At 40.3% G+C, this 27,502-nt stretch overlaps 1 protein-coding gene and 1 long non-coding RNA gene across 9 annotated transcripts in view; one reads left to right on the forward strand and one right to left on the reverse strand.

Moving 5' to 3' along the window:
* GAB1 (GRB2 associated binding protein 1) overlaps positions 1-27,502 on the reverse strand; it is a 127,380-nt gene that overhangs the window by 35,753 nt on the left and 64,125 nt on the right. For all 8 annotated transcript variants that reach the window (NM_001101201.1, XM_005217572.5, XM_059876118.1 and 5 more), the window contains exon 2: positions 585-879. In NM_001101201.1, the coding sequence (NP_001094671.1) occupies positions 585-879 (295 nt within the window). The remainder of the gene's footprint in view (positions 1-584; positions 880-27,502) is intronic.
* LOC101906545 (uncharacterized) lies at positions 19,280-21,722 on the forward strand. The gene is made up of 2 exons (XR_238043.5): positions 19,280-20,585; positions 20,988-21,722. It is a non-coding gene; the product is annotated as an uncharacterized lncRNA (long non-coding RNA).

The following is a 27,502-nucleotide window of genomic DNA, read 5'->3' on the forward strand; positions in this document are numbered from 1 at the left end:
GGTCATGAAGAGTTGGACACGACTGAGTGTCTTCACTTTCACTTTTCACTTTCATGCATTGGAGAAGGAAATGGCAACCCACTCCAGTGTTCTTGCCTGGAGAATCCCAGGGACGGGGAAGCCTGGTGGGCTGCCGTCTATGGGGTCACACAGTCGGACACGACCGAAGTGACTTAGCAGCAGCAACATATAATACTGTACAGCAACTATACTTCAATTTAAAAAACTTTAGAGAGTTAAGTCGCATGAAAATGTTATTTTAATAGGTTGAAATATCAAGTATCAGCAGTGTTAAGGTTTAACTTAGTATTTATACTGGAACTCAAAAAACACTTTTAAATAAGTATGCCTTCCTGTCATCTTCAGGACATTATTTAGACCCTGCCCCACAATGATAGTCTTTCTTTCTAAAATTTACATAAAGTTTCTCTCTAGATATTGAGAGGTGTGCTTTTTCTACATGTTGTTACTATTATAAAAAATATATTGTGTAACTGAAATAACAATGAATTTTATAATGGCTTTTAAAATGCAGTAATAAAGGAGAACTCAGGGTGCATCACAAAATCCTGAACTTAACTTACCTTCTTCTGTAGGATTAAACCCACAGATGTCACAAATACAACGAACCCACTTATTCATCTCCTCCTCGCTGTCGGCTACCAAGTAGAAAATCCGGTCAATGGTGTTGATATCAAAAATGTAGCTGTTTTCAAACTCTTTTTTGTTAAATGTCAATCCAGCATCAACTTGCTGACATAAATTTAAATCAATAATACGGATAGGCTTCTTGGCGTGATCATTTTTGTAATATTCCAAGACATCTGGGTCTCCAGTTAAACGGCCACTGCGTAACACAAACCATCTCCTCTTCCAAGCCTAGGAACAAAACAAAAATATTCACCCAGTGTTAAGCTGAGAGAAGTTTTTCAGATGCATATTTGTCAAATCAAATTTACAAGATCATTGACTAGAGAAAGTCACATATGCTGTTTTGTTTTCATAGAATAAGCTACCATTCCTGCCAAGTTTACTGGTGTCTCCTCAATTAACTCAATAATCTGTGTGTATACACACTTATTGTTCTCTATCATCTGATAAAGTATTAGAAGACACTGATTGATATTAGAAGACATTTACACTGATGTACTTATCAAGTCAACAAATCAAGGAAGATTTAGTTTTCATTAAATATGAAAAAGTAAATGGTGCTGGAAAACCCAGATATCCACTTGCAAAAGAATTAAATTAGAACCTCACCTTATATTATACAGAGATGAACTCAAAATGGATCAAAAACCTAAACGTAAGAGCTAAAACTATAAAACTCTTGGAAAAGCACATAGGGGAAGCTTCACAATGTTAGATTTGACAATGAGTACTTGAATAGGACACTAAAAGCATACGAAAAAAAAGAAAAACAGATAAACTGGATCAAAATTTAAAACTTTTATATTTTGAAGGACATGCTCAAAGGGTGAAAATGCAACTCACAGGATGGGAGAAAATACTTGCAAATCATATATCTGGTAAGACATTAATGTCCAGAATATACACAGAACTCCTACAACTCAGCAGTAACAACAGAAATATACAACTCAGTTAAAGAAAGGGCAAAGGACTTTCATATTACACCTAAAGAAGCCTAGAAATTCTTTCACTACTACCCTCTTTAACCTCAACATTGATCAAATGAAAAAAAAAACAGAATCAATTGTCTCAAAGAGTTGACTTCATCAGTTTTTAAACCCAACATCTCTGCCCAGAGACAAAATGAAGCCTTACTCTTCTGTGAGGGTCTTCCTGAGTGGGCAGTCAGACCAAAAAGAGGCCCATTTTGGCAAAATTCAAGTTATCTACTAAGAGTCATTCTCTGCTCTAGACTGAACATACAGGGTCAGACGACCAGGAAGTGGAAGAACCGAGAAATGGCAACTTATGAACCCCAAGGGAATCAAATCTTCTTCATGGACACTGTCCACTTCTGTCCATCTGGAGAACATGATGCGGCACCAGTCTCATCTCAGTCCCCTCGTTCTGGAAAAGTGTAACAAGACAGAGTATGTCTCTTCCGGTGACAACCAGCGGGTACTGACAGCTTTGTGCTTATGGCGTGTTCAGGAATTTTCTTCAGAGCAGTATATGAGTTTGGTGCTCTACCTACAGTGTGTTCAGGCTTCCCAGGTGGTGCAGTGGTAAAGACTATGCCTGAGAGTACAGGAGACACGGATTCGATCTCTGGGTCAGGAAGATCCCTTGGAGAAGGAAATGGCAACCCACTACAGTATTCTTGCCTGGAAAATTCCATGGACAGAGGAGCCTGGTGAGCTACAGTCCAAATGGGGTTGCAAAGAATCAAACATGACTGAGCAACTGAGTGTATACACACAAATACACATGCACGCACACACACACACAAATAGTCTAATCAGACAAAGAATGTTCATGACATTGGTAATATAACGTAGGCCAATCCCCCTTCCCCAAATATTGTTTGTTTCCTCGTTAACATATAGATCCCTTTATTTAAAAAAATCTACAAAATTTATAATCACTAAAAGGAATACTAGTAGTGCTATGATATGGTCTCTCTATATATATTTTTTCTTTTGCAGAAGTTGGCAACTGTAACACAAAAGGCATGACAGTATCCACTAAAAACTGCTTTATTTTATCCTGAAAAATACCTGCAAACCGAGAGGAGGACTAACTAAAATCCACATAAACTTCTCCAATAGATGTTTAGTCTCAGCCTCCATAATGACCACCTTTTTTTAATGAATTCTGACATGAGTTAATTTTGACTTGTAGTTCATTGATGGATTCACAGCTAGGAAGCTGTGACAATTCTCTGAGGCAGAGAAAATGAAAATTAAGGGACTGGAGTGGTGCAAAAAGCAGTTCATTTGGTCTATAATCATTTGGATAACTGTACTAATAACTGAATTAACTAGGGTGATAACTTCAGGTTTTAACATTTTAAAAGATTATTTAAATTGAATTCACCCAAGAAAATTTAGATATATTAAGAACTAAGTCAATAAAATAATCAGTCCATAAGTTATTGATTATACTATAAATGACATGCTAGGTGCTTGCGTGAAGAAATGATAGGAAATTGATGATTTCTTCTCTCCAAGAATCTACTGGCTATGAAGAAAACACTCATACATGCAAATATCTGAGAATACAGCAACTCTAATAAAATATATGCAGGACTACAGACAGAGAGGCCTGGCAGGCTACAGTTCAAGTGGTTGCAAAAGAGTTGGACCCCATGACTTAGCAACTCAATAACAACAAATTGTCAATGGACAGGCATTCCTTCATGGAAAAACTTATGCAATCCTTTAATAAGCAGATCAAGTAGAAAAATCACAAAGACCTAAAATATTATATCTGTACTTCTTTAATATCATCAAGATTTTTAAAAAATATTTGGCTGCACTGGGTCTTAGCTGTGGCATGCAGGATCTTTAGTTGCAGAGCTCAGACTCTCTAGTGTGGTGCATAGGGTGAGTTGCTTCCAGGGCATGTGGGATATTAGTTCTCCCCAGGAATTGAACCTGTGTCCCCTGTATTGCAAGCTGGATTCTTAACCACTGGACCACCAGGGAAGACCCTATCATCAAGATTTTGAATTAATTTCTCAGTCTGACTGCAGCTCAAAGTTAAAAGCAAACGATTAGTGTCCAGAAGAAGGCAGTGTTGGAGTTCTACAGATGCTTTAGATAATACTAAAAAGTTATAAAGTGTTAAATTCACATGAATTTAGCACTGGATTCTGGATTATAAAAATCCATTCATAAATCTATTTATTTCAAAATAAATAAATATCATCTCTTAGTAAAACTCATGCCCTCATGGATACCTCCTTATCAAGCAGTAAGCTTTAAAAAGGGAGAGACAAGTAAAGAAAAAGGAAAACACAGTACTATGTCACTTATCCAGGGCCATCAAGGAATCATATCTTTTTCTAAGTGATTTCTCCAGATGGTGAAAGTTCTGTCTTTAAATACAGAAATGACTTTTTAAAACTTTAATGTGGTTGGTGCAAGGAAATCTTTCTAAAATGCCTTACTACATAATTCATTGAACATAATTCACGCATCCCCCAATGACTCAAGACTAAATATCACAGGCATCAATTTCTATACTGTACTTCAGTGCAGCTCTCAGGCTGTAAGACGTATGCAGAGTTGTGTGTTATTTGCTCAGTCGTGTCCAGATCTTTGCTACCCATGGACTGCAGCCCGTCACACTCCTCTGTCTATGGAATTCTCCAGGCAAGACCACTGGAATGGGGTGCCATTCTCTTCTCCAGGAGATCTTCCCGATCCAAAGATCGAACCTGGGTCTCCTGCATTGCAAGCAGATTCTTTACCATCGGAGCCACCAGGGAAGCCAGTATGCAAGGTTATCTGCCCCTATACTAAATGCTACAATACTGTTGTGCTTGTATAGTCCATCTCTAAATTCTTAAATACAGTCATTTTATTTTTCTCTTTAATCAGCTGTCCCTTCTCCTGCTAATCATATGATTTCTGGATGCCCAACTGTCTCCTGTCTCGGGGACTTTGCACATGCTGCTTCCTAAGTCCAGAATGTTCTTTCCTCTCTTTGCCAGGCAGACTTTGACCTTTAGGTTTCTCTTTCTTGACCACCCTCAACCCACCACTCCCCAGTGTAGAGTAGGGCATAATTTTAGGGATCTCATCACTTACCTATGTAGTGATTTTTATAATTCTGTGATCTAAGTTTTCTTTGTATTTCTTTATTTAGTATCTAACTCCCCAAGCAGACTGTAAAGTCTGAGTAGACTGTGACCATGTCTATTTTATTCGCCATTACACACTCAGTGCATAGCCCAGGGCCAAGTACTTAGAACTATTTATACAATAAACAGAATTCCCGTAAGACTGTGAAGTTGTCACAATTTTCAGACTATTAGATTAGATATATGGGCCACCCTGAATAGAAAGTCATGCTTTCAAAACCTCTTCCACCTGAGAAAAAGAGCTCCAATGCTGAATGTATACATAATAAAGTAGACACAACTGAACTTTGCCAAACACAGGCACAAAACACCCTGGGAAAATGACAAAAACAGAGAACAATGCAATCTGTCCCTTTGCTACAGTTCACGTGTCAGTCTTGGTCATCCAGTTGACTGCAGCTCCCCCATCCATTTCTGTGTTTCCCTCTTGAAATGATACTGTTAACATGTAAAAGGCCCTTGGAAACTAAAATAAACAGCCAAGAAATGAGCAGCAATGAATCGCAGGGCACTGGGCAGATTGGGCTAGCGATTACAGAGGCTAAGAAGACATTATCTAAGAGATGAACCCTTGCAGCAGGAAATTACAACATGAAAACACAGAATTTAGCCAAGCAGCACCTGCCACTTATTTATTTATTTTTAACATGGTCCAAATGTGAATGTTTGTCTCAGTCACAAAATGAGTCACTCTCATTGAATCTGGCACAGATTAAACTGGAAAACAAAAGCAATTACATAAACTACACACTTTAATAAGGCAGATACAAAGGTTCTCTGGATTAGGGTACAAAGCACAATTTAGCCACAGAATAAAGCTTGATGCTCAACAAGAGAACTGACATCAGCACCCTTGCTAATCACAGCACAAAAGCTTCTCTATGTTTTGTCTGAGCACAAAATGGGTCCACATAAATCAGTCTTTGTTATCTGAAAATATCTGGGATTCTTAAAGTTTGCCCTATTTTTATCCTTGCTGCCTTGGTAGCCCCGGAGAAAGCTGTACATTGCCTTACCAATTCTATACTGCAGTTACAGACAAAAAAGGACACTTTTTTTAGGAAACATTCAAAGCCATTTTAAACAAAATACATGTGAAAAATCATTTTACCCACTGGCTAACAAGCAGGTGTGGTTAAGGGAGCTATGCAAACATTTATTTTGTTGTCATTTCCTACATGCAACAGTCAGTTCAACCTGAAGTTGAATAAATGATGCGTTAAAATAAGATTGCATCAGCAGGTCTGCATTTTGAAGCATAACAGTCTGATGCCAGTGTCCCATCTCAGGGTTTCAAGATTAAATTTGGCTTCTATATGAAAATCAAAAGAGAATAGCACAGAGAGTGCACAGATCCCAGTGGACATATATTTACATCAGACGGTGAAAGTAAGTATCTACAATGCTTAGAGTACTTCCATTGCTTTTACCTATCCTCTATATTCGGTGACTGCCTGCAGGATAAGCCAAACTCTCTCTGGCAAGCTCTCCTAGCTTTTGCTCTCTCTCCAGCCCCACTTTTTGCTGCTCTGCCTTTCAACTGCATTGGAAATATATGCAGGTCCCTTAATACTCTACTTCTGTACTCCCTCTGGCCCTGATACATTCTGGCCCTTAGCACATAATCCATTCCTAGATTTAGCTCAGACTTTGGGAAACCACCCCTGAATGGCCCCCTCCAAGCTCTCCGTTTCCCCCTCATTTCCAGTTACAGAGTTTGACATCCCTACAAGTCAGCTTCTTGAGGACTGGAGCCATGTCCCAGCAAGGTGCTCAGGCAATGCTGAATATGTCAAAGGAGACACGGATAAAAATACAGAAGTTCTCACACTCTCTATGCATTATAGGGATATTGCTGCTGCTGCTGCTGCTAAGTTGCTTCAGTCGTGTCCGACTCTGTGTGATCCCATAGATGGCAGCCTGCAATCTTCCCAGCCCATTTGCAACTGGGCTGAGAAGAATTATTCAGGAAAGATAGAGGTGCATAAACCATAAATTCATCTGTTTTAAAACTCTACAGCTATGAGAGGTTTTCTTGTTTTTGTTTTTTTTTTTTGGCCACACCATGCCACATGTGGGATTAGTTCCCTGACCAGGGATTGAACCAACAGCTTCTGCATTGGAAGTGTAAAGTCTTAATCACTGCACCAAAAGGGAAGTCTTAGCATAGGGCGTTTCAAATGCTCACCAGGTGATTCAAATGTGCTCAGGCAGAATTAGGCTGGTTTTTGAAAGAGAATTAAGCGAACAAACAAGTATAGAGGTTCTTTTAAAATTGTATCTAATTCCTTCTCTTCTCAAGCCTTCTACTGCCACCAAAGCAGTTTATCTGTTCTCTTCTCATTTTTGTCCACAGTATTTACCCCACCAGAGAGTATATTTGAACTCCTTTCTACTATTGGAAACCTAACCATTCTTCAAAGTTCTGTTCAAATCTTTCCCTTGTCTTGCCACACCTGCTCTCAGGAGTCTTGGCCAAAGTCTTCTGCATGGCTATGGACAGCTTAGAACCATCTGTTATCTTGTCATTTTCACTGGTGGCTCAGACGATAAAGAATCTGCCTGCAATGCAGGAGACCTGAGTTCGATCTCTGGGTCGGAAAGATCCTCGGAAGGAGGAAATGGCAACCCATTCCAGTATGCTTGCCTGGAGAGTCTCACGGACACAGGAGCCTGGTGGGCTACAGCTATCTTTCTATGTACATTTCCAAATGTTTCATATACTCATGAATTATTTTCCCAACCTGACATCCAGTTCTTTGAAAACTGAGACCATTCCTTACGTTTTTTTGTGTCTGCTGGGGAAAGCCAGTGAACTTAAATGAACGAGAGAAAAGAAGAAGTCCACTGTTATTAGGGTAGCCCAAACTCCAACTTCTCAGGTCGGTGTACAAAACCATACTTATTATAGATCAAAACAATACTTACCCTCCCTGCCTCTCCAGCCAACACACACATTTTGCTGTTTTCAGTCTAACACATCCTCTTTCTCTCACCCAACGACCCTACTCTGCCTTCAAGAGTTAGCTTAAGACCTCTTCTTTGCAGCTTTCCTCAGCTTGCTCCGAGTTAAGGCGCCTGACCGACTTGCTCCCACTTCTCTGAGCTCCCAGCACACAGGTCCTAGGCAGTGTGTTCCCTTCGGGTGGTTCACAAAGGCCTCTAATGACTCCATCCAGGTCTGCAGGTCTGTCACAGTCCCTGAATCCTCAACTTGACCTTGACTGGACAAGCTGAAGAACAGCACTTTCTATATTCTCGATTCAGCCGCCCTTCCATCACGAAACATCACCACTGTAATTTTACTAACCCACTATTATCCTAGGAAATTGGTGGAAAAAAAGAGTGGAACTTTCTTATTCTGAAATCTCTTAAAGGGTATTTCACGACTGAAATTTAAGGAAAGAAGGTCACAACTGTGAATTCAAAACTTATGTATAATCTTAGAAATCTGTAAAATGTTAACAAAGATAGGTGTTTCACTAAATGAAAATGCTATTTTTTAATAAGGGAGGTTTTAATCTAAACTTCACCAGCAGGATAATGGTTAAATAAATTTCGAGATATAGATACAATAATAAATTGATGCAAAACATTTAAAAAGTGAGACAAATCTGTACATATGAAAAATGCACGCATGCTCAGTTGCTAAGTTTTGTCCAGCTCTCATGACCCCATGGAGAAGGAAATGGCAACCCACTCCAGTGTTCTTGCCTGGAGAATCCCAGGGACGGGAGCCTGGTGGGCTGCCGTCTATGGGGTCACACAGAGTCGAACATGACTGACATGACTTAGCAGCAGTAGCAGCAGCATGACCCCATGGACTGTAGCCCTCCAGGCTCCTCTGTCCAGGGGATTTTTCAGGCAAGAATACTGGAGTGGGCTGCCATTTCCTTTTCTAGACGATTTTTCCAACTCAGGGATCAAACCTACGTCTCTTGCAGGTGAATTCTTTATCACTGAGCCACCTGGGAAGCACATATATGAAAAATACTCACAAGGTAATTGTTAAACTTAAAAAAAAAAAAAGCTACAGAATTGTATGATTTCATTTTGTCTGAAATGATTGTGTGTATGTATAAACTATGTTTAGAGAGCAGGTCTGGAAGGAGACACACCGGAAATGTTAACTGCAGTCATTCCAGGAATAGGGTTGGGAGGGTCAGACCAGTTTCATATTTTCATTTTATATGATTTTGTGTCTGATTTTTTGTCAAGGACTTTCCACTCAGTACTGTAATAATTTTAAAAATATTGCATGTTTTAAAAGCTTATGCTTCAAAATGTTCTAAAAAAGGATGCCTATTAATTAATATTTTAAAATCTAGGAATGATGTACATAAGACAAAAGAGCTTACATCTGTATGGAAATGCATATTCCTCTTCATATTCTGCAGTTAGTGAATAAATTTAGCCTTTCTTTTAAATATAGAATTCCAGGATACATCTGGAGAGACTGAGTCTTAGTCAGGAAACAGCTTAGACAAAGTATAACTACTTTGTTTTAAAAACTGGAATTTAGAGGGTTAAAAAAAAAAAAAAGGAAAGTTGGAAGCACTTAAAATAGAGAAACAAATTTCTTCTCCCAAAGTCTGGTGGTCTTAACATTCTTACCATTTTAATTTATTTGAAAAACCATGTCTGTAAACGGTCTTATACTTAGATATTTAAATATCTAAAATAAGCACTTTGGGAATTACTTTTCCTATTAAAAACATTAACTTTCCATAATAATAATACAACTAGGGTAAATAAAATAAAGAAAAACAAATTAGCCATGAAGCAGGGACAAAAGAAAACCATTTGCTTTAAAATACTTGAGTTGTTTTCCAGGAAGCACCATCTTTTCTCATAGCGCAAAATAAGGAAAAAACAGGCTCAGTGGAAGTTTCCACTCCATTGGCTCTGTCATTAAGATCATCTGTTCCAAACACACACAAGCCTAAAATTTCCTGTTTTCAAACTATTGTCACCATCTTCTAGCCTAGTGTTATCTGTGCTAACTTTAGCTTAGTAATATAAACAAAAGAATACACCAAAAATAATGCAAGACAATGCCTAGAAGTAGGCTAACAACTGTGCCACAGACTTCTTAAATAGGGGTTTACATACAGTGTCTGGACAAAAACAGATTAGCTAGACCTAAAGCAGTTTCATAATAGCAAACCTAACAAAAAAATAACAAAAATCAAATTTAACTCAAACACTATGGTAGCTGGAAAGAAATTTCAGGAATTTTAAATGATTAATGAAAGTGCATCTCATTTGCTTGTTGAAATCATTGCTAAACTGATGCCTACTTCAAAACTGGTGGAAGTCCTACATTAAAGGAATAAACAAAACAGCAATGACAAAAATTCCCTGATATTTTATAAACACAAACTAGTTCTTATACCTTTTGGGATCATTAGACCGCTCTGCGAATCTTATAAAAGCAATAGAACCTTTTCTTTAAAAAAGACACATAAATAATATCGCACAGTTTCAGGGGTTCACAGGACCTCTGGGCCACATGATAAGAATGCTTGAAACAGGACTTCCCTTTAATACTTCTTACTTCAAAGAAGAGTTTGATATGAGACTTTGGACCCCAACTAGGCACATTCATTTCTAAAATTCCACAGGAAGGTAGGTCACCTCTCAATACAGCATGGTGGGGCAGGTTGAATATATATTTTAACTTGTGAATACTAGCTCATCTCTCATATTTCCAAGTGTACGGGTTATGGGACACACTAACTCTGTGGGTTTCCGAGGCTTCCTCATCCTGACAAGGAGGAGGCTGAGAGGCAAGAGACTGGCTAACAGTGGATGCACGATAAGCTCAAAATGTCCTGTGTGGCTGAAGGCTTGAACCTGTACTGGGAAGAAAGACCGCCTGCCTTGGGTTTCATTTCATCTCACCCTTTTCCTGTGACCAAGTCCTCTAAGAGTCAGTGTGCTCACATCAGGGTGTGATCACAGGGCAGTGGGGTCAGGGAGTCCACCTCAACTTCTGGAATCAGCCTTCAGCCTGCCTTTGCCCTAGACGAAAAGTATTTGGGAGTCCTATGCCATCTGGTTACCTGGAGATTTAGAACGGCAGCTGTAGTTACTTACAGAGCAAGTGTGTCTTTTGTATATCTCCCTAAGAACCCATGGAAGCAGAGGTAGCACAAATGTCCAGACAGATTCCTCCCAATTTAGCTGAAAACAGCAAAGGTACCATTAAGGGATGTGAGCTTCAAACACGTCCAGAGTCATCAAACCATTCATTTCATCTCTAGGAATCTCACTAAAGGCAATAATGCAAAAGACAGCTAAATACACAGGGCATCCAAGCACTCAGAACAATGTTGGTTATATGAACAAATATTTGAAACAATCTAAATATGCAACAATAGGTAGGGTAACCAACCATCCCAGTTTCCCCAGGACCATCCCTATTTTTACAAGTCAAAATTCCACATCTCGGGAAACTCCTCTGTCCTAAGCAAACCAGGAAGCAAACTGGTGACAGTAGGAAATTGAGGAAATAAATTAAGATACGCTTCTATGAAGGAGTCTGACACAGTCATTAAAATGATGCCTCTGAATGGCATTTTAAAGATTCCCCCTCCCCCATGGTTTGAAAAATTTCCAAACACTGAGAGGGCTTGGCCAGGAACTAATCTTTCCCATTTTGGAGTAGCTGGAATCTGCTGTGAAGGGAAACTGCAACTCCTTCCTGTCTATCAGTACCTTCTCTGGTGCTCGTCACCTGCTCCAGGTGAAGCTGACTGCTCCAGGGTATCCAGAGCACCTGTGCAAATTTCTATTCGAGTAAGCTTCTCCTGACTGTCATGAAGACCTTTGAACAGCTGTTTCCTACCCAAGATCTTGTCTCATTTCTCTTCCATCTAAGTGCTTAGCAGAGTGCACAGTAGGCAAGGACGTGGTGCCTTAAAAGACCAGTGTGACAACTGTTACCTCAACAAATGGATGAATGACTGAATGTCTCCGGGTGACCCTGAAGATGCTGTCTCTGCTCTTTACAAACCCAGTCTCTGCATAAATTAATGCTATGCCAGACCAACAGTGGGTCTTCTTATTGCTGTAAGAGTTCAGCCACAAATCCTGTCAAATCTCCTCCTCTGCAAGGTTCAGTCAACAAAAAGTGAAACCACTTAATCAAGATTAAGTCAATATGAAACCATATGGAACCATGCCAGTGTGCTACAATCCAGGAACCACAACCTCAGACAAGTCCATACAGTATTGAGACGTCTACGTATTTTAGTTATAAAACATTTATGTTAGTGTATTTAATTATATATACAACTAATTCTCCTATATGTTCAACTTTGGGGGGTGTGTGTCTAATGACATCCCTGTCTCTGAGGGTAGGATGTAATATCATTAAGAGAATAAAGGCAACAAGCCATGTACTGTGAAGAAGTACAGTAAAAATGGACAGGTTTAAGCGAAGAATAAGATGTGAGAACTTTAAATTTTGTTGTTTCAGTGCTAGGAAATTGATATCACATCTGAAAATCACCAGATTTTCTAGCACAGATACAAATTCTAAGTGCAGTTTTAGAGCAATGCTGTCCAGCAGAACTTTCTGCCATGAAGAAAATGACTGTGTTGACCATTACAGCAGCTACTAGTCACATGCAGCTACAAAGAACTTAAAACATGTCTGGTGCAACTCAGGAGTGGATTTTCCAGTTCATTTAATTTAGCCACGAGTGTAGTTGCCATCATGGGACGGTGCTGCTTTACAGTCTATTTCTTCGACTTGAGCAAGAGGCAATACCAATTGCTAAAGAGGTTGCAGTTCTAAATAAGAAAACCCACAACGAATGTTTAAAATTGTGAAATGTTACTGTAGGCTGCTGTGCCTGAGATGCTAACAATTATGTGAATATGTTTCCTGATTTTACTGTGCCCCACAAATGCATGTCCCCTGCATTATTTTTATTAATATTATTCTTGGGAAAAGAACATGCTTGCTTAAATAGTGACTTTTTAAAAAAATATAACACTAATAACACTTTAAAATTAAAAAAAAAAAGTTTATCTTCATAAACCCAACAAGTGTCTAAACTCTTTCTTCTTTAGCTATTCAATTGAAAAGTAATAATTAATTCTGGAAAAAAGCTAGCATTTTTAGTTTCCAGCAAAACATACAAAAACATTCTCCTTTTCTCCCCTGCTTTGTACTGAACAGTCAGAATTCACGATAAAGTAAAACAGTGCTATTTGGATGACACTTCAGAAACAACACTTTCACATTAAGAAGCAGAGGAGAAGCATAAAGTGGTACAAAACAAAATTCCAATTTCCATAACTACATTTATCTTGAATGAGCCAGAATAATGCTTTGTATAATTTTCTTCTTAACATGAAACTCAATCTAAAGCTTCCGGAACAAAAGATATGTGGCAATGAAAGGCTTCCTTGGAAAGGCATGCTTCCAAAGAGATGAATTATGCATTCTGGAGTCATTGACTATAAAGCACATTAAGTTCAGGAGGCAAGGAAGAAGAATCTCACCCAAAGAGAAGTAAGCACAAAGCCGAACACGACGCAAAAATTACTCCACAGATAATGAATGAAGAGGATCTTGGATGGGACCATAGAAGACTGAGCCCGAGTGTTGACAATGATGCTCTCCTCGCCGTCTCCCTTCAGTGATAGAGGCGAGCATTATCCTTTGCAAAGACATGATTATTTGGGGGAAAAACACTTTTTCATTCATGTGACATCCAGATAATCATCTTACCCTGTAAGAAAAGCTGTTGATCATTTACCTCTCTTTTTCAACTAATCAGCACCATCTTGCCCGTTCTATGATGTCTTGGCCCTCAAAAGAGCCCAGCTTTCTTTTTTCGGTCAACTTTCCATCTCCCTCTATACCACCCAAGTCTTATAATCTTTGACCAATAGGAAGAAAAAAGGGAAAGACTAGAGATCTCTTCAAGAAAATTAGAGATACCAAGGGAACGTTTCATGCAAAGGTGAACACAATAAAGGACAGAAATGGTATGGACCTAACACAAGCAGAAGATATTAAGAAGAGGTGGCAAGAATACACAGAAGAACTGTACCAAAAAGATCTTCATGACCAAGATAATCATGATGGTGTGATCACTCACCTACAGCCAGACATCCTGGAATGTGAAGTCAAGTAGACCTTAGAAAGTATCACTATGAACAAAGCTAGTGGAGGCGATGAAATTCCAGTTGAGCTATTCCAAATCCTGTAAGATGATGCTGTGAAAGTGCTGCCCTCAGCCAGCAAATTTGGAAAATTCAGCAGTGGCCACAGGACTGGAAAAGGTCAGCTTTCATTCCAATCCCAAAGAAAGGTAATGCCAAAGAATGCTCAAACTACCGCACAATTGCACTCATCTCACATGCTAGCAAAGTAATGCTCAAAATTCTCCAAGCCAGATTTCAGCAGTACATGAACTGAGAACTCCCAGATATTCAAGCTGGATTTAGAAAAGGCAGAGGAACCAGAGATCAAATTGCCAACATCGCTGGATCATTGAAAAAGCAAGACACTTCCAGAAAAATATCTACTTCTGTTTTATTGACTATGCCAAAGCCTTTGACTATGTGGATCACAACAAACTGTGGAAAATTCTTCAAAAGATGGGAATATCAGACCACCTGATCTGCCTTCTGAGAAATCTGTATGCAGGTCAGGAAGCAAGTTAGAACTGGACATGGAACAACAGACTGGTTCCAAATCGGGAAAGGAGTATGCCAAGGCTGTATAATGTCACCCTGCTTATTTAACTTCTATGCAGAGTACATCATGAGAAACGCTGGATTGGATGAAGCACAAGCTGGAATCAAGATTATCGGGAGAAATATCAATAACCTCAGATATGCAGATGACACCACCCTTATGGCAGAAAGTGAAGAAGAACTAAAGAGCCTCTTGATTAAAGTGAAAGAGGAGAGCGAAAAAGTTGGCTTAAAGCTCAACATTCAGAAAACTAAGATCATGGCATCTAGTCCCATCACTTCATGGCAAATAGATGGGGAAACAGTGGAAACAGTGTCAGACTTTATCTTTTTGGGCTCCAAAATCACTGCAGATGGTGACTGAAATTAAAAGACTCTTGCCCCTTGGAAGGAAAGTTATGACCAACCTAGACAGCATATTAAAAACCAGAGACATTACTTTGACAACAAAGGTCTGTCTAGTCAAAGCTATGGTTTTTTCAGTAGTCATGTATGGATATGAAAGTTAGACTATAAAGAAAGCTGAGTGCCGAAGAATTGATGCTTTCGACTGTTGTGTTGGAGAAGACTCTTGAGAGTCCCTTGGACAGCAAGGAGATCCAACCAGTCCATCCTAAAGGAAATCAGTCCTGAATATTCCATTGGAAGGACTGATGCTGAAGCTGAAACTCTAATACTTTGGCCACCTGATGCAAAGAACTGACTCACTGGAAAAGACCCTGATGCTGGGAAAGATTGAGGGAGGGAGGAGAAGGGGACGACAGAGGATGAGACAGTTGGATGGCATTACTGACTCAATGGACATGAGTTCGGGTAAACTCCGGGAGTTGGTGATGGACAGGGAGGCCTGGCGTGCTGCAGTCCTTGGGGTCGCAAAGAGTCAGACACAACTGAGTGACTGAATGGATTGACAGTGGACTGAAAAGAACAGTGACTGGAAGGATTTACATGTACATGATTTAATGCTGAGGACTGGGAGAGAAGGGCTGGGGGAAAGAGAAAAAGACTAGTCCAGGTTCAATGCATGATACTGGATGCTTGGGGCTAGTGCACTGGGACGACCCAGAGGGATGGTATGGGGAGGGAGGAGGGTTCAGGATGGGGAGCACATGTATACCTGTGATGGATTCATTTTGATATTTGGCAAAACTAATACAATTATGTAAAGTTTAAAAAATAAAAAAAAAAAAAAAAGACTAGCTATTTCTGCTGGTCCCATTTGGCAGGACCCAACTCATCCTAAACTCCAAGAAAAACTGCTACCCAAGCTATACAGTTCATAAAAGCTTAAAAAAGAAAGACCATATGTATAATAATATAGACATATCACATGCAGTTGACACAAGATAACTTGTACACTTCTCTGCTTTAAATATGTTAGAAACCCAAGACAATCAGTCATTCACAAAGTGCTGGCATCTGAGGTAACAGATGACAACTGAGTGCACCTGACTTGCCAGCTTGGAAGTTCACTGAAGTCTGCAGAAGCTAAAAATAGCCACACAAACATGTTTACAACATTGTGAAAATACAGGATTCACACAGTTTTCTAAATATAAACCTTGAGTTCGAAGCACAGGGATTGGCTCTGGGTTTTCAGAGACGTCACTGGGACGTCCCACACTTGGCCACAGAAATCCACATTTCAGGCTTTTAGTTTAAATATATAATTGGTGGCATTTAACTAGAGTGAAGGTGGAGTGGATCTGGAAGGGAGAGGACAAGCAGGGAAAAAAAAAATGGTATCGCTTCCTCCATTTAATTAGAGGGCTTCAGAAGACCACAAACCCCCAGCTCCTTGTGGTGGGATCAGCCTGTCATGAAATTCTGCAAGAGGATATCCTGTCTATATTTTTCCACCCAGTATACCCACTCTCCGATCTAGTCCCTGCCCCGTTCCTAAGACTGTAGGTGCTACTGCAGTAGATACATGTAGACAGGAAGTCAGATGGAATATGTACATATGTGTAAAAGTGCCTGCAGCCCACTTGGTCCATGAGTAGTGTAGGCATGTTAAAGGCAACAATTCTGTGGCTGTGCTACATGGCTTGTGGGGTCTTATTAATAGTTCCCCGACCAGGGAATGAACTTGTGTCCTTGGCAGTGGAAGCACAGGGTCCTAACCACTGGACCGCCAGCAACAGTTCTAATTCTTGTGCTGTTCCTAAAAAGTGAAATCATTCTAGCTCAAACACAGGGGGAAATTTCTAGCTAAAACCCACAATGCTTTATCAACTGGGATTGCTGGCAGAAGGGGAAGGGTGCGCTAAGACTATAAACATTCAAAGGAGTATGTTATTAGTGTAGGGAAAAAATATTCAGTCTAAGTTATGCAAAATTACTTTTTGTTATTAATTGCTGGATAGAATTTGTTTAGATTTTATCCTCTGCATTTAATTCTAAAAAATCAGCTATTGAAAGAAATAAGAAAAAGAAAAACCTATAGCAAGAGACGTAGCCCTATACTATATATTATAAACTTCAAATGAAGAATCCACATTTCTGGAGGCTATCCAAGATCCAAAAGAAGTGTTCTTCAGAACAAAACTGTGTAAGTTGTACAGGCATTTTTTTAACAAAATAAACGACAATCAACAACAAATTCAACTGAAAAACTGGAGGAAATTATATATAATCCTACCACCATCAAAAATACATTTTTCCATATTTTCATCTAATTTTTATCCATGTACATATATACTTTCAAAGTAGCTAACTTTTTTTTAAAAATTGGAGGATAATTGCTTTACAATGTTCTGTTGGTTTTTGCTGTACAAAAGCGTGCATGAGCTGTAAGTATACATATGTCCCCTCCCTCCTGTGCCTCCCCACCACCACTGTAGCCCTCTGGGTTATCACAGAGCATCAAGCCGAGGTCCCCGTGCTATCCAGGAGCTTCTCAATAGACACGTATTTCACACATAGTAGTGTATACGCATCAATGCTAAGCAGCTAACTTTTACAATACAGATGATGTGTTTCTGGTTTCCTGAGCCACACTTCTAACTTTCAGAAGCTTAAAATTCTTGGGTTTAAAATTTGAATTAATTAATATTTCACTAATATTCACTAATATTCATTAATTTTTCCAGGTGTTGCTTATCATGCTAGAATTTACAGAAATAAAGGTGAAGCCCTCATTGAAATGCTTTCTGAAACCTGATAAAGAAAACACACTTAAGGACTGTAAAAACACAGGACATTTATTCACCATGGGCTTCCTTAGCACAGAATCCCAGATACACTCTAGCAATTAAGATATTTAATTACTCAAAGGATGTCCTATGGGGCCTTGTCCAATTTTGTACAGAATGCAGTTAATGCTCTAAGCACATAATGGTGAAAACAAACATGTATTATCTTCTCGAAAGAAATGGCAGCCTCTATTTACCAATAATGGCAATCTCATTCTGTATAGAATGATTTATTAAATCTAACAGAAAAAGAATTTATTCCAGAAAAAAAGACTTTTTGATTCTTCAACTTAACATTAGGCATTGTAAACTGAAGATATTCTCAGAAATGTTTATACTTTAAGATTAAAAGATTAGGCGATCTAGTTATACATTATCTACAATGAACAGAGGATAGTTTGGTCCAAAACTGAGGAGAAACCAAGTATCTCTGGCTTCCCTGGTGGCTCAGTGGTAAAGAATCCACCCGCCGATGCAGGGGACCCAGGGTTTGAGCCCTGGGCAGAGAGATCCCCTGGAGAGGGAAATGGTGACCCCCTGCAGTATTCTTGCCTGGAGAATCCCGTGGACAGAGGAGCTTGGTGGCCTAGAGTCCAGGGGGTCGCAAAGCGTCTGACACGACTTAGCCACTAAACAACAACAACAAAAGTTATCTCTGGTTAAAATCTGACTAGCTTTAAAAAAAGAAAATAAAATCAAAAGCACCGGTTCTATATTTTGTTGAACAACTGACCATGTAAAGACAAATTAACGAGGTTTTCATTTAAAGATTAATATTCTGTAACCCTAGGCTGGCAGAGGTTAATGAGTTTCAGGTAACTAGATCTAATTCTTGAGGAGCAAAGACAAAAAAGAAGAAAGAAAACAAACAAAACTAGACCTTTAGCCAGTCTCCTGGACTTTGAGGTCCCCACACCAACCCCATATGGCTTTCTAATCTTTAGGAGCAGCTGGTGAAGAGTAATCAGAAATAAAAACTACCCAGCATTGTAGCCATCATGTACTCCTTGTGGGGAGGAGGACAATTCCTTACAGAGGTGGGGTGGGGGGCGGTGGGAGGCAGAAACTACTGGCTGTAAAATAGGCTACCAGGATGCACTGTACAACATGGGGAATATAATCAATACTTTATAATAACTGCCAACGAAGTATAACCTTTAAACATTTTATTAAAAATTATAAAAGAATTGAAAGGGAAAAAAAAGAAGAATCCCTTCTTTGCCCTCTCAGCCTAGTCCTTTCACCAAATGGCTTAGGGAGCAGTTGCACGTAAGCATTTGTTATGTGCAGCCTCCTAAGAACTCTCTCTTCACTGCTCTAGTCTCAAAACCTAACCCACACAATGCTTGACAAAAGTAGGAACCCAATGAGTGGTTACTGAGTGAATGAATGAAGAAGAATATTCACGGATAAGGTGGACCTCACAGGGACCATCATTATGGTCGTCCACAAATAATAATTAGTGGTTTGAGGTTCGATGCCAGAAACACGCTAGAAAACCAAAAGAAATATACTGTGATAATGTATTAATTGGGAAACTATCATTAAGCCTGAATAAGCATTTACACTTAAAATATATAGCTATAAGCATGATAAAGATGCCATTACGTGAAATACACAAAATAGAAAGACCTTCCCCTAAGGTATCCAGAAAGAGTAGCAAACACAGGCAATGCACTGAATAGGTTTCCTTTATATTCCGTTCTGTTGTCTGCCCCCTAGTGGAGTCCTCATGAGCAGAGAAAACGTAAGAAAGGCTGGCACTACAGAAATCAGGAAAACCCAAACCAGAACAGAACAAAGTGCAAGGCACAACGAGCTTACTTCGCACTTCTACGAATCAGTCACTCAAGGACAGAAAGCTAACTTCCAAATTCCTATTCAACACTTTTGCTCCGAAGACAAAACTCTTGTATCAGCTTCGGTAGGTTCACTCTTTCCTTATGCACCTTTGGACCTTTCCTCATTACCTTTTAAGGAGAAGTTGGCATCTCTAGATGGCATCTCTAGGTGGCATATGGGTTTCTGGATCTTTAAGAAGACAATTTACTAACTGCTAGTTTCTAAGTTCACGCGGTCAGCCTGCTTTAATCTCTGGTGTTTTCAGGTGTCTTTGACATGAGTGGCTAAAACAGAATCACTTCTACAAAGATGCCTCTGGCAAGCTCTGTATTCATTTCACTGCACTTCAAATCAAGGGGCCGGTAAAGTGAAACAGAGACGCTCAACAGCGATGGCAGACGTGGCTGAGTGACTCCTCCCAGAAAGCAGGCTTATCTCCATGGGGATCTTTCTGTCTGGAGAGGGGTGTGGGTTTTGTCTATGATCTCATCTGCTGCAGCAGCCGACTCGCCTCCAAACCGGCGGCCCATTTTATACCCGAGTTTCGCACTAACATGTACAGTTCTTTAAATATGAAGATGACAGACACTGCTACTGACTTACGTAAACAACCAGTCACGTGACCCCCTCCACTCCTTATGACTGGTGACACACCTCTGCGAGCCAACCGGCCAGGGTTACAGAAACTTCACTAACTGAACAAAACATCCGAAAATCACTCCTGAAAGGAGATACAAGTCTTAAGCGTTTCGAGGCTTCAGTGACCCAGTGGTTCTACTTCTTAACCTCCGAAAGAATCAGAATGCTAAATAACTTAAAAGTGAAAGTGAAGTCGCTCAGTCGTGTCTGACTCTTTGCGACCCCATGGACTGTATGTAGCTTACCAAGCTCCTCTGTCCATGGGATTTTCCAGGCGATAGTACTGGAATGGATTGCCATTTCCTTCTCCAGAGGATCTTCCCGATCCAGGGATCGAACCCATGTCTCCCACATGGTAGACAGATGCTTTACCGTCTGAGCCAAGAGATGTGATACCAGATTTTCTCCCGTATGTAAGTACTTGCACATCTAAAACTCCTACACTGGTAAGAGCTATTTCCCAGAATTGTATAAAACAATCAAATAAGAGGATCCATACCAAAAAACATTCAGAGATGAATAAAGGGACTAAAATAAACAGTTCCCTTAATTATCATATTTACCGCCCTTTGTAGAAGTGCATTAGTATGATAGTTCTGGCAGGTTCTAAAAACAGTTCATTTCCAGTGATTTATGACTATATCTTACATGTGACACAGTTATCAGCTTTAAACACCCTCACCAGCTTTTTCATGGAGGAAACAGAGAGGCCCAAATCAGGGGAGATGGAGCAGTCAAGGTTTATTTTAATAAGCAAATGCTCAGGGTAGAGGAACACAAGATGTAACTTTTTTTTTTTTTTTTTCTGTTCTCAGACTGCTGTGAATGGTATGAAAGGCGAGAGGAATGAGAAGACAGCTGAAATACATCTTCCTCTGTTCATTTATCTTTTCCCTTTGGACAAACCCTCGGCAACAGGAAGTATCAAGAACACAGAGGAAAACTCTGTGCTGGTAATGCCTTCCCGACTTTCTTGTTGCTCAGACCTCGACTACAAAGGCAAGGAACAGCAAATTTCCACCTTTGAGGACCCTCAAAAGATTTACTCCAAGCATCAAGGCTCCTATGTCAGGAAGAAGGGATGTGGGGGAACTTCCCCAGCTTTCTATACTTGGATGTTATGGATTCTTCGGTTAATTTTTATCTGCTGTTTTACTACCACATTATTTATAGAGGGCAAAGTAGCTAAAAAACTGACTTTCTTAAAACTTACTATGTTTAGACAATGATATCACTACTAAATTTGAAATATGATATTATGATATAATTCTTCAAGCATGCTTATATATCTAATTTAACGTTTTGAAGTCTGTTCAAGTGATTCATTAAAATGAGTAACAAGGGAACAAATGAGACAGCTGTTGTGTTTGTAGATCTGATTTGCAGCATGCCGTTTGAGCTCAACAAGCTACTCAAGAAAAGAACTGTTCCTATTCTCAAATAATTACATTTTAAAAATCAGTGCAGTATCTCTATTAAAGACTTAAGTTTATACAAGTAGTGCTAACTTTCTGCGTGCTATGAAATTAAACTTACAGCATTCATCACAATTTGTAATCATACTGATTATTTTGTTTGATGGTTGGTTTAGCATCTTCTCTCTCCAAGGAGACAATAAGGAATTAAGAGGAGACTGAGTCTCTCCAGTCCACCAAGCTTCTAGCACGTCGGATGATATGACAGGTGCTGAATAAAGATATGTATATTAAAATGTTCTATTAAATTCATATCTGCAGAAGGTCAAACATCAAGTTGTACAGAAGAACTTATCACACAATACTATAATCCCACCGCAGGCATCCTCACCCTGAGCTGGACTCTAAAGAGAAGCTAGTCCTGGTTTGGGCTTCTCTTGGTGGTTACCCTGGGTTGGTTATTCCTGGTTTAACCCCTCACCACAGACCCATTCTCCACCTGTCTCTGTGTCTGGGGAAGAGGTGAGTGTATTTATCCCCCTTTTTCCCAGCTTTACCTAATTCCTGAACACAGAGCCCCTGGGTGGTTACTTATTGTTTCAGGGCTCAGGGGTCTGGTATATACAGCTTTTTAAATGAGCATTTATTATTTCCCACCCCTGTTCCTCCAGCCCTAAGGGTATCAGGACCCTCATGTAAGCCCAAGCCACAGCACCATAAGTAGTTCCTTCATTAAGGTCTGCATTTGAACCATATGAACTGAGTCTCTTCCCTGTGCATAAAAGATACATCTTATTTCCAAACACTATGCTTCTACATGACTTCTCATTTTCAGACATAATCCATGGAGGTCTAGCTTTGACAGCTCACTTTCCCCCTCTGCCTCTTCCCCGCTTCCTCCCAAAGTAGCGGTAACCCCGGTTCAGCCCCTCGACCAGATGGATTCTGCACCACATACTAAGCCACTGTGTGGTTTATCAGGCATAGAGTAATTTTCTAGGAACAATTTGCTTTCATTCCCCTCCTCCATCTTTCCTCAATGACCTCCCACTGCCTAATTTTCATCTGCTATCCACATAACTCTCACACTATCAAGGCTGATAACACATTCTGTCCTATAACCATCTCAATTTTGTTGTTTTTTTTTTTAAACTCTATAAAGATTGACTCTAAGAGTTTAAAGTCAATAAAGGGCATTTATACTCTCATGACCATGGATATGTTTTTTCCCATGGCCCCTTGGGACTAGGACTGCACTGGCTTCTTGGCTTGTGCAGGGTCAGCATCATTAGCTGCAGGCCATACAACGGAGAATGCTCCTCGGGTTAAGGTTTAATGGAATCTCTGTTTTCTACTTCATCAATTCCCTTTATCAGATCATCAACCTTTCCCAAGCCTCCCACTGTAACGCCTGCTTATCAACCCTCTCCTTTCCTAGGTCCACTCTACTTGAGTCCTCCCTTGCCCCAACTTCTGCTTCAACAGGGGATCCTTCTGTGATTTCCTGCTGTATTTTCCCAGGGTGGGTCCACCAAGCCCTGCAGGCCATGCTTTCCTCCTTCTTGGTTTATTCCTCATTTTGTTACAGCCAAACCCTAAGAAAGGGTATATGGAAGGTATGCCTTAAAAGATGATAGCAAAAAAGATGCATGCACCCACTGTTCACAGCAGCACACTCTATAATACCCAAAGACATGGAAGCAACCAAAACGTCCACTGACAGATGAATGGACAAAGAAGGTGCGGCATATACATATACGCACACACACATATACACAATGGAATACTGCTGCTGCTGCTGCTAAGTCGCATCAGTCGAGTCTCTGTGCGACCCCAGAGACTGCAGCTCACCAGGCTCCCCCGTCCCTGGGATTCTCCAGGCAAGAACACTGGAGTGGGTTGCCATTTCCTTCTCCAATGCATGAAAGTGAAAAGTGAAAGTGAAGTTCTCAGTCGTGTCCGACTCTCCGCAACCCCATGGACTGGAGCCCACCAGGATCCTCCATCCATGGGATTTTCCAGGCAAGAGTACTGAAGTGGGGTGCCACTGCCTTCTCCCAATGGAATACTACTTAGCCACAAAAAACCATGTTATTTGCAGCAACATGGGTGAACCTAGAAATCATCATACTAGGCAAAGTCAGAAAAAGAAAGACAAATACGGTAGGATCGCACGTATATGTGAAATCCAAAATATGATACAAATGAACTTATCTACAAAAGAGAAACAGATTTACAGACATTGAGAACAGACTTGTAGTGGCCAAGAGGGGATGAGCATGGGGGAGGAACAGTTTGGAAGTTTAAGATTAACAGATACGTGCTACTATGTATAAAACAGATTAAAAAAGGACCTACTGTACAGCACAAGGAACTATATTTGATATAATAACCTATAACAGAAAAAAATCTGAAAATGAACACACACACACACATTTGTGTAACTGGATCACTTTGCTGCACACCTGAAACGAACACAACCTAAATCAGCTATACTTCAATAAAAACAATGTTTAAATTAATTGATTTTTTAAAAATGGCAGCAGAGCATAGTGGTTAATAACATTGTATAATCAATTGCTATCAGAAAGAACACTGTTTTAAATATTGGTACTTATTATGCTATTCTCTTCAAATAAAGGGAACAATAATACAGTCTGCTCTCCATATCTGTATGTTGCTCATTCATAGTTTCAACCGATCTTGGATCAAAAATATTTGGAAAAAAGAAACTCCAGAAAGTTCCAAAGAGTGAAACGTCAATTTACCGTTTCAGCAACTATTTACACAACATCTACATTGTACTACATATCACAGATAATCTAGAGGTGATTTAGAAGTCTACAGGAGGGGACTTCCCTGGTGGCACCGTGGATAAGAACCTGCCTGCCAATGCTGGGGACACGGGTGCCATCCTGGGATGGGATTCCACTCGGTGTGGGGCAGCTAAGTCCATGTGCCACGACTACTGAGCCTGCACTCTAGGGCCCTGGAGCTACGACTACTGAAGCCTGTGCTCCACAATGAGAGAAGCCACTGCAATGAGAAGCCCAAGCTCCGAAACAAAGAGCAGCTGCTGCTTGCTGCAACCAGAGCAAGCCCTCGTGAAAGCCACGAAGACACAGCACAGCCAAAAATTAAATAAATACAAAAAAAAAAGTCTATAGGAGGATGTGCAATAAGCCATTTTATATAAAGAACTTGAGCATCCATGGATTGTGGTATTCGAGGTGGGTCCTGAACCCCTCCCCCTCAGATACCAAGGGCCAACTGTACTTTAAAACCTCTCTCAAACATTTTTAGTGACAACTAAAGGCTTTAACTGCCTGAGTTATGGGTATCTAGCAATCTTACACTTTACCATTTATAATATTATTTGGGCTTCCCTGGCAGCTCAGACAGTAAAGAAACTGCCTGCAATGCAGGAGACCCGGGTTTGATCCCTGGGTCAGGAAGATCCCCTAGAGAAGGCAATGGCAACCGACTCCAGTATTCTTGCCTGGACAATTCCATGGACAGAGGAGCCTGGTGGGCTGCAGTGCATGGGGTCACAACAGTTGGACATGACTGAGCGACTGAAGCTGTTACAATATTATTAACCCATGAAAACATAGATTTCATGTTGTTTCTTTTATGTGCTCAACTGTTCATGGGTTTAAAACAGAATTCATTCAAAATTTAAAGTATTCTTAAAATATCCTTCTCAGCGCAAAAACGGCTAGAATGACACCAGCTGACAACCTACATGTGTCTGGGGAGGATATTTCAGTGGAAATGACAAATAACTGTATTTAATCTATTTATTCATTCACTCATCCAAAAATATTTACTGAGCAACTTCAGGTACCACTATTTTGGCTCCTGGAGAAACGTTTAGTAGTTCACAAAACAAAAACTGGGACTTCCCTGGTGGTGCAGGGGTTAAGACTCTGAACTTCCACTGCAGGAGGCACAGGTTTCATCCCTGGTCAGGGAACTAGGATCCTTCATATGCATGCCATGCGGCTTGGCCAAAAAACCCAAAGTAACACACACACAAAAAAATTCACCTACCTCAGCAAATGTAACTTCTAGCAGAGGAAGAGAAACCCAAGTAAATGAGCAGGACTGATTTTAATTCTGTAACTGCTAGGAAGGAAAACCAAAGTCAATCTGAAAGTGATAACGTTATCTGAACAATCTGAAGGCGAGGCGGGAGGTGATTATAGCTCTCCCGTAAAACGTAGTTTAGTACAGGAAGCCACCCCTATTCCTAATACAGTCCCACTGGGCAGTGACGATGATCAAGCTCTCAGGATCAGATCCTGGAAGGTGCACTCTTGAAAAGCTCTGCAGTCTTGTCTTTTCAAAGTTCTCCATCAGCTAATAAGATGAGGTAATAATCAATGCAAGGCTTCACTGTGTTATCTCTGTGCGAGGCCATTACTCTAGTCCCCTGACATCATCAAATACCAATCCTGGACCACTCATCTCTCTGGTGCAATATCCACAAACGGAATAAACAACCCGAGTAAAACAGAAGGAAAAAGAATGAATTTTACTTCAATCATTTTTTTGGTGTGTTTCTTTTAACACTTTCTACTTTCTGTAAGTAACTAAGTTCGTTCTTCCCCAACTTGGGAGCGAATCAAGGGGCACTAGAGAGGAGAAGGCAATGGCACCCCACTCCAGTACTCTTGCCTGGAAAATCCCATGGATGGAGGAGCCTGGTAGGCTCCAGTCCATGGGGTCGATAAGAGTCAGACACGACTGAGCGACTTCACTTTCATTTTTCACTTTCATGCACTGGAGAAGGAAATGGCAACCCACTCCAGTGTTCTTGCCTGGAGAATCCCAGGGACGGCGGAGCCTGGTGGGCTGCCATCTATGGGGTCGCACAGAGTCGGACACGACTGAAGCGACTTAGCAGCAGTAGCAGCAGCAGAGAGGATGAAGAAAAGTATTCAGAAATGCAACAAATGTTAAGAATAAGAATAACGGTGATGAAGGCAAGTGGCTAAAGGCAGTAAAACTACTTGGCGTCATAAATATTCAAAATGTGATGATTTTGCATATATATATGTGACAAGTTTTCTGAGGGAGCATACCTTACATACAATGTGTATTTTGTGAACAGTCCTTGACTTGAGGCTGAAAATTTATTTCTGCAGAGGAAAATGATCACAGGCGACAGGCTTTCCTTCAAATGGGAGCAATTAAACTGGATGCACAGAGTAAGGAAGGTGGGCTCGAAAGGGAAGGAGACACAGTAATACTGGTCACCCAGAAGAAAGCCCGCCAGCCTTCCTTCTGACATGGTCTTTCTCTTCTTCTGCTGACAGCCTGGTGTGTTCTTGCTTCCTCTTTTTTTCTCTAACCATTATCCTCTCTCTGAATGCTTGCATTTCCACTTTAGTTCTTCTCGTGCTTGTCATAAGTAACATTGAAGAAAGTCTGTTTACTTTGTTTTAAAGTGACACGTTTAATGTTCTTTTCTGAATCTAAAAAGAAGGTATCTTTATTATTTCCTTTTATGCTTTTAAGCATTTTTTTTTTTTTTACGTCTAAGCATGGGTCTGTCTTGATGTCTTTTTTCAGTTAAGTCAGCACTGTTAGAAATAAAATGGATCTTAAGCTGAAAATGGTCTTGGATAATTTGCTCGTTCATCAGCTGAAAGCAAAGGCTAGTCTAGCTGAGCTCTCAAAGACTGTTCCCACCACAACAGTAATAATAATCATTGACATTTATTGGGTACTAAGTACTAGGCACTGTGTGTGTGTGTGTGTGTGTGTGTGCGCATGTGTGTGTGTGTGCGCGCGTGTGTGTGTTAGTTGCTCAGTCATGTGTTCAACTCTCAGCGACCCCATGAACTGTAGCCCTCCAGGCTCCTCTGTCCATGGAATTCTCCAGGCAAGTATACTGGAGTGGGTTGCCA

The sequence above is a fragment of the Bos taurus genome, chromosome 17 (assembly GCF_002263795.3).
Source record: "Bos taurus isolate L1 Dominette 01449 registration number 42190680 breed Hereford chromosome 17, ARS-UCD2.0, whole genome shotgun sequence".
Lineage (NCBI taxonomy): Eukaryota > Metazoa > Chordata > Mammalia > Artiodactyla > Bovidae > Bos > Bos taurus.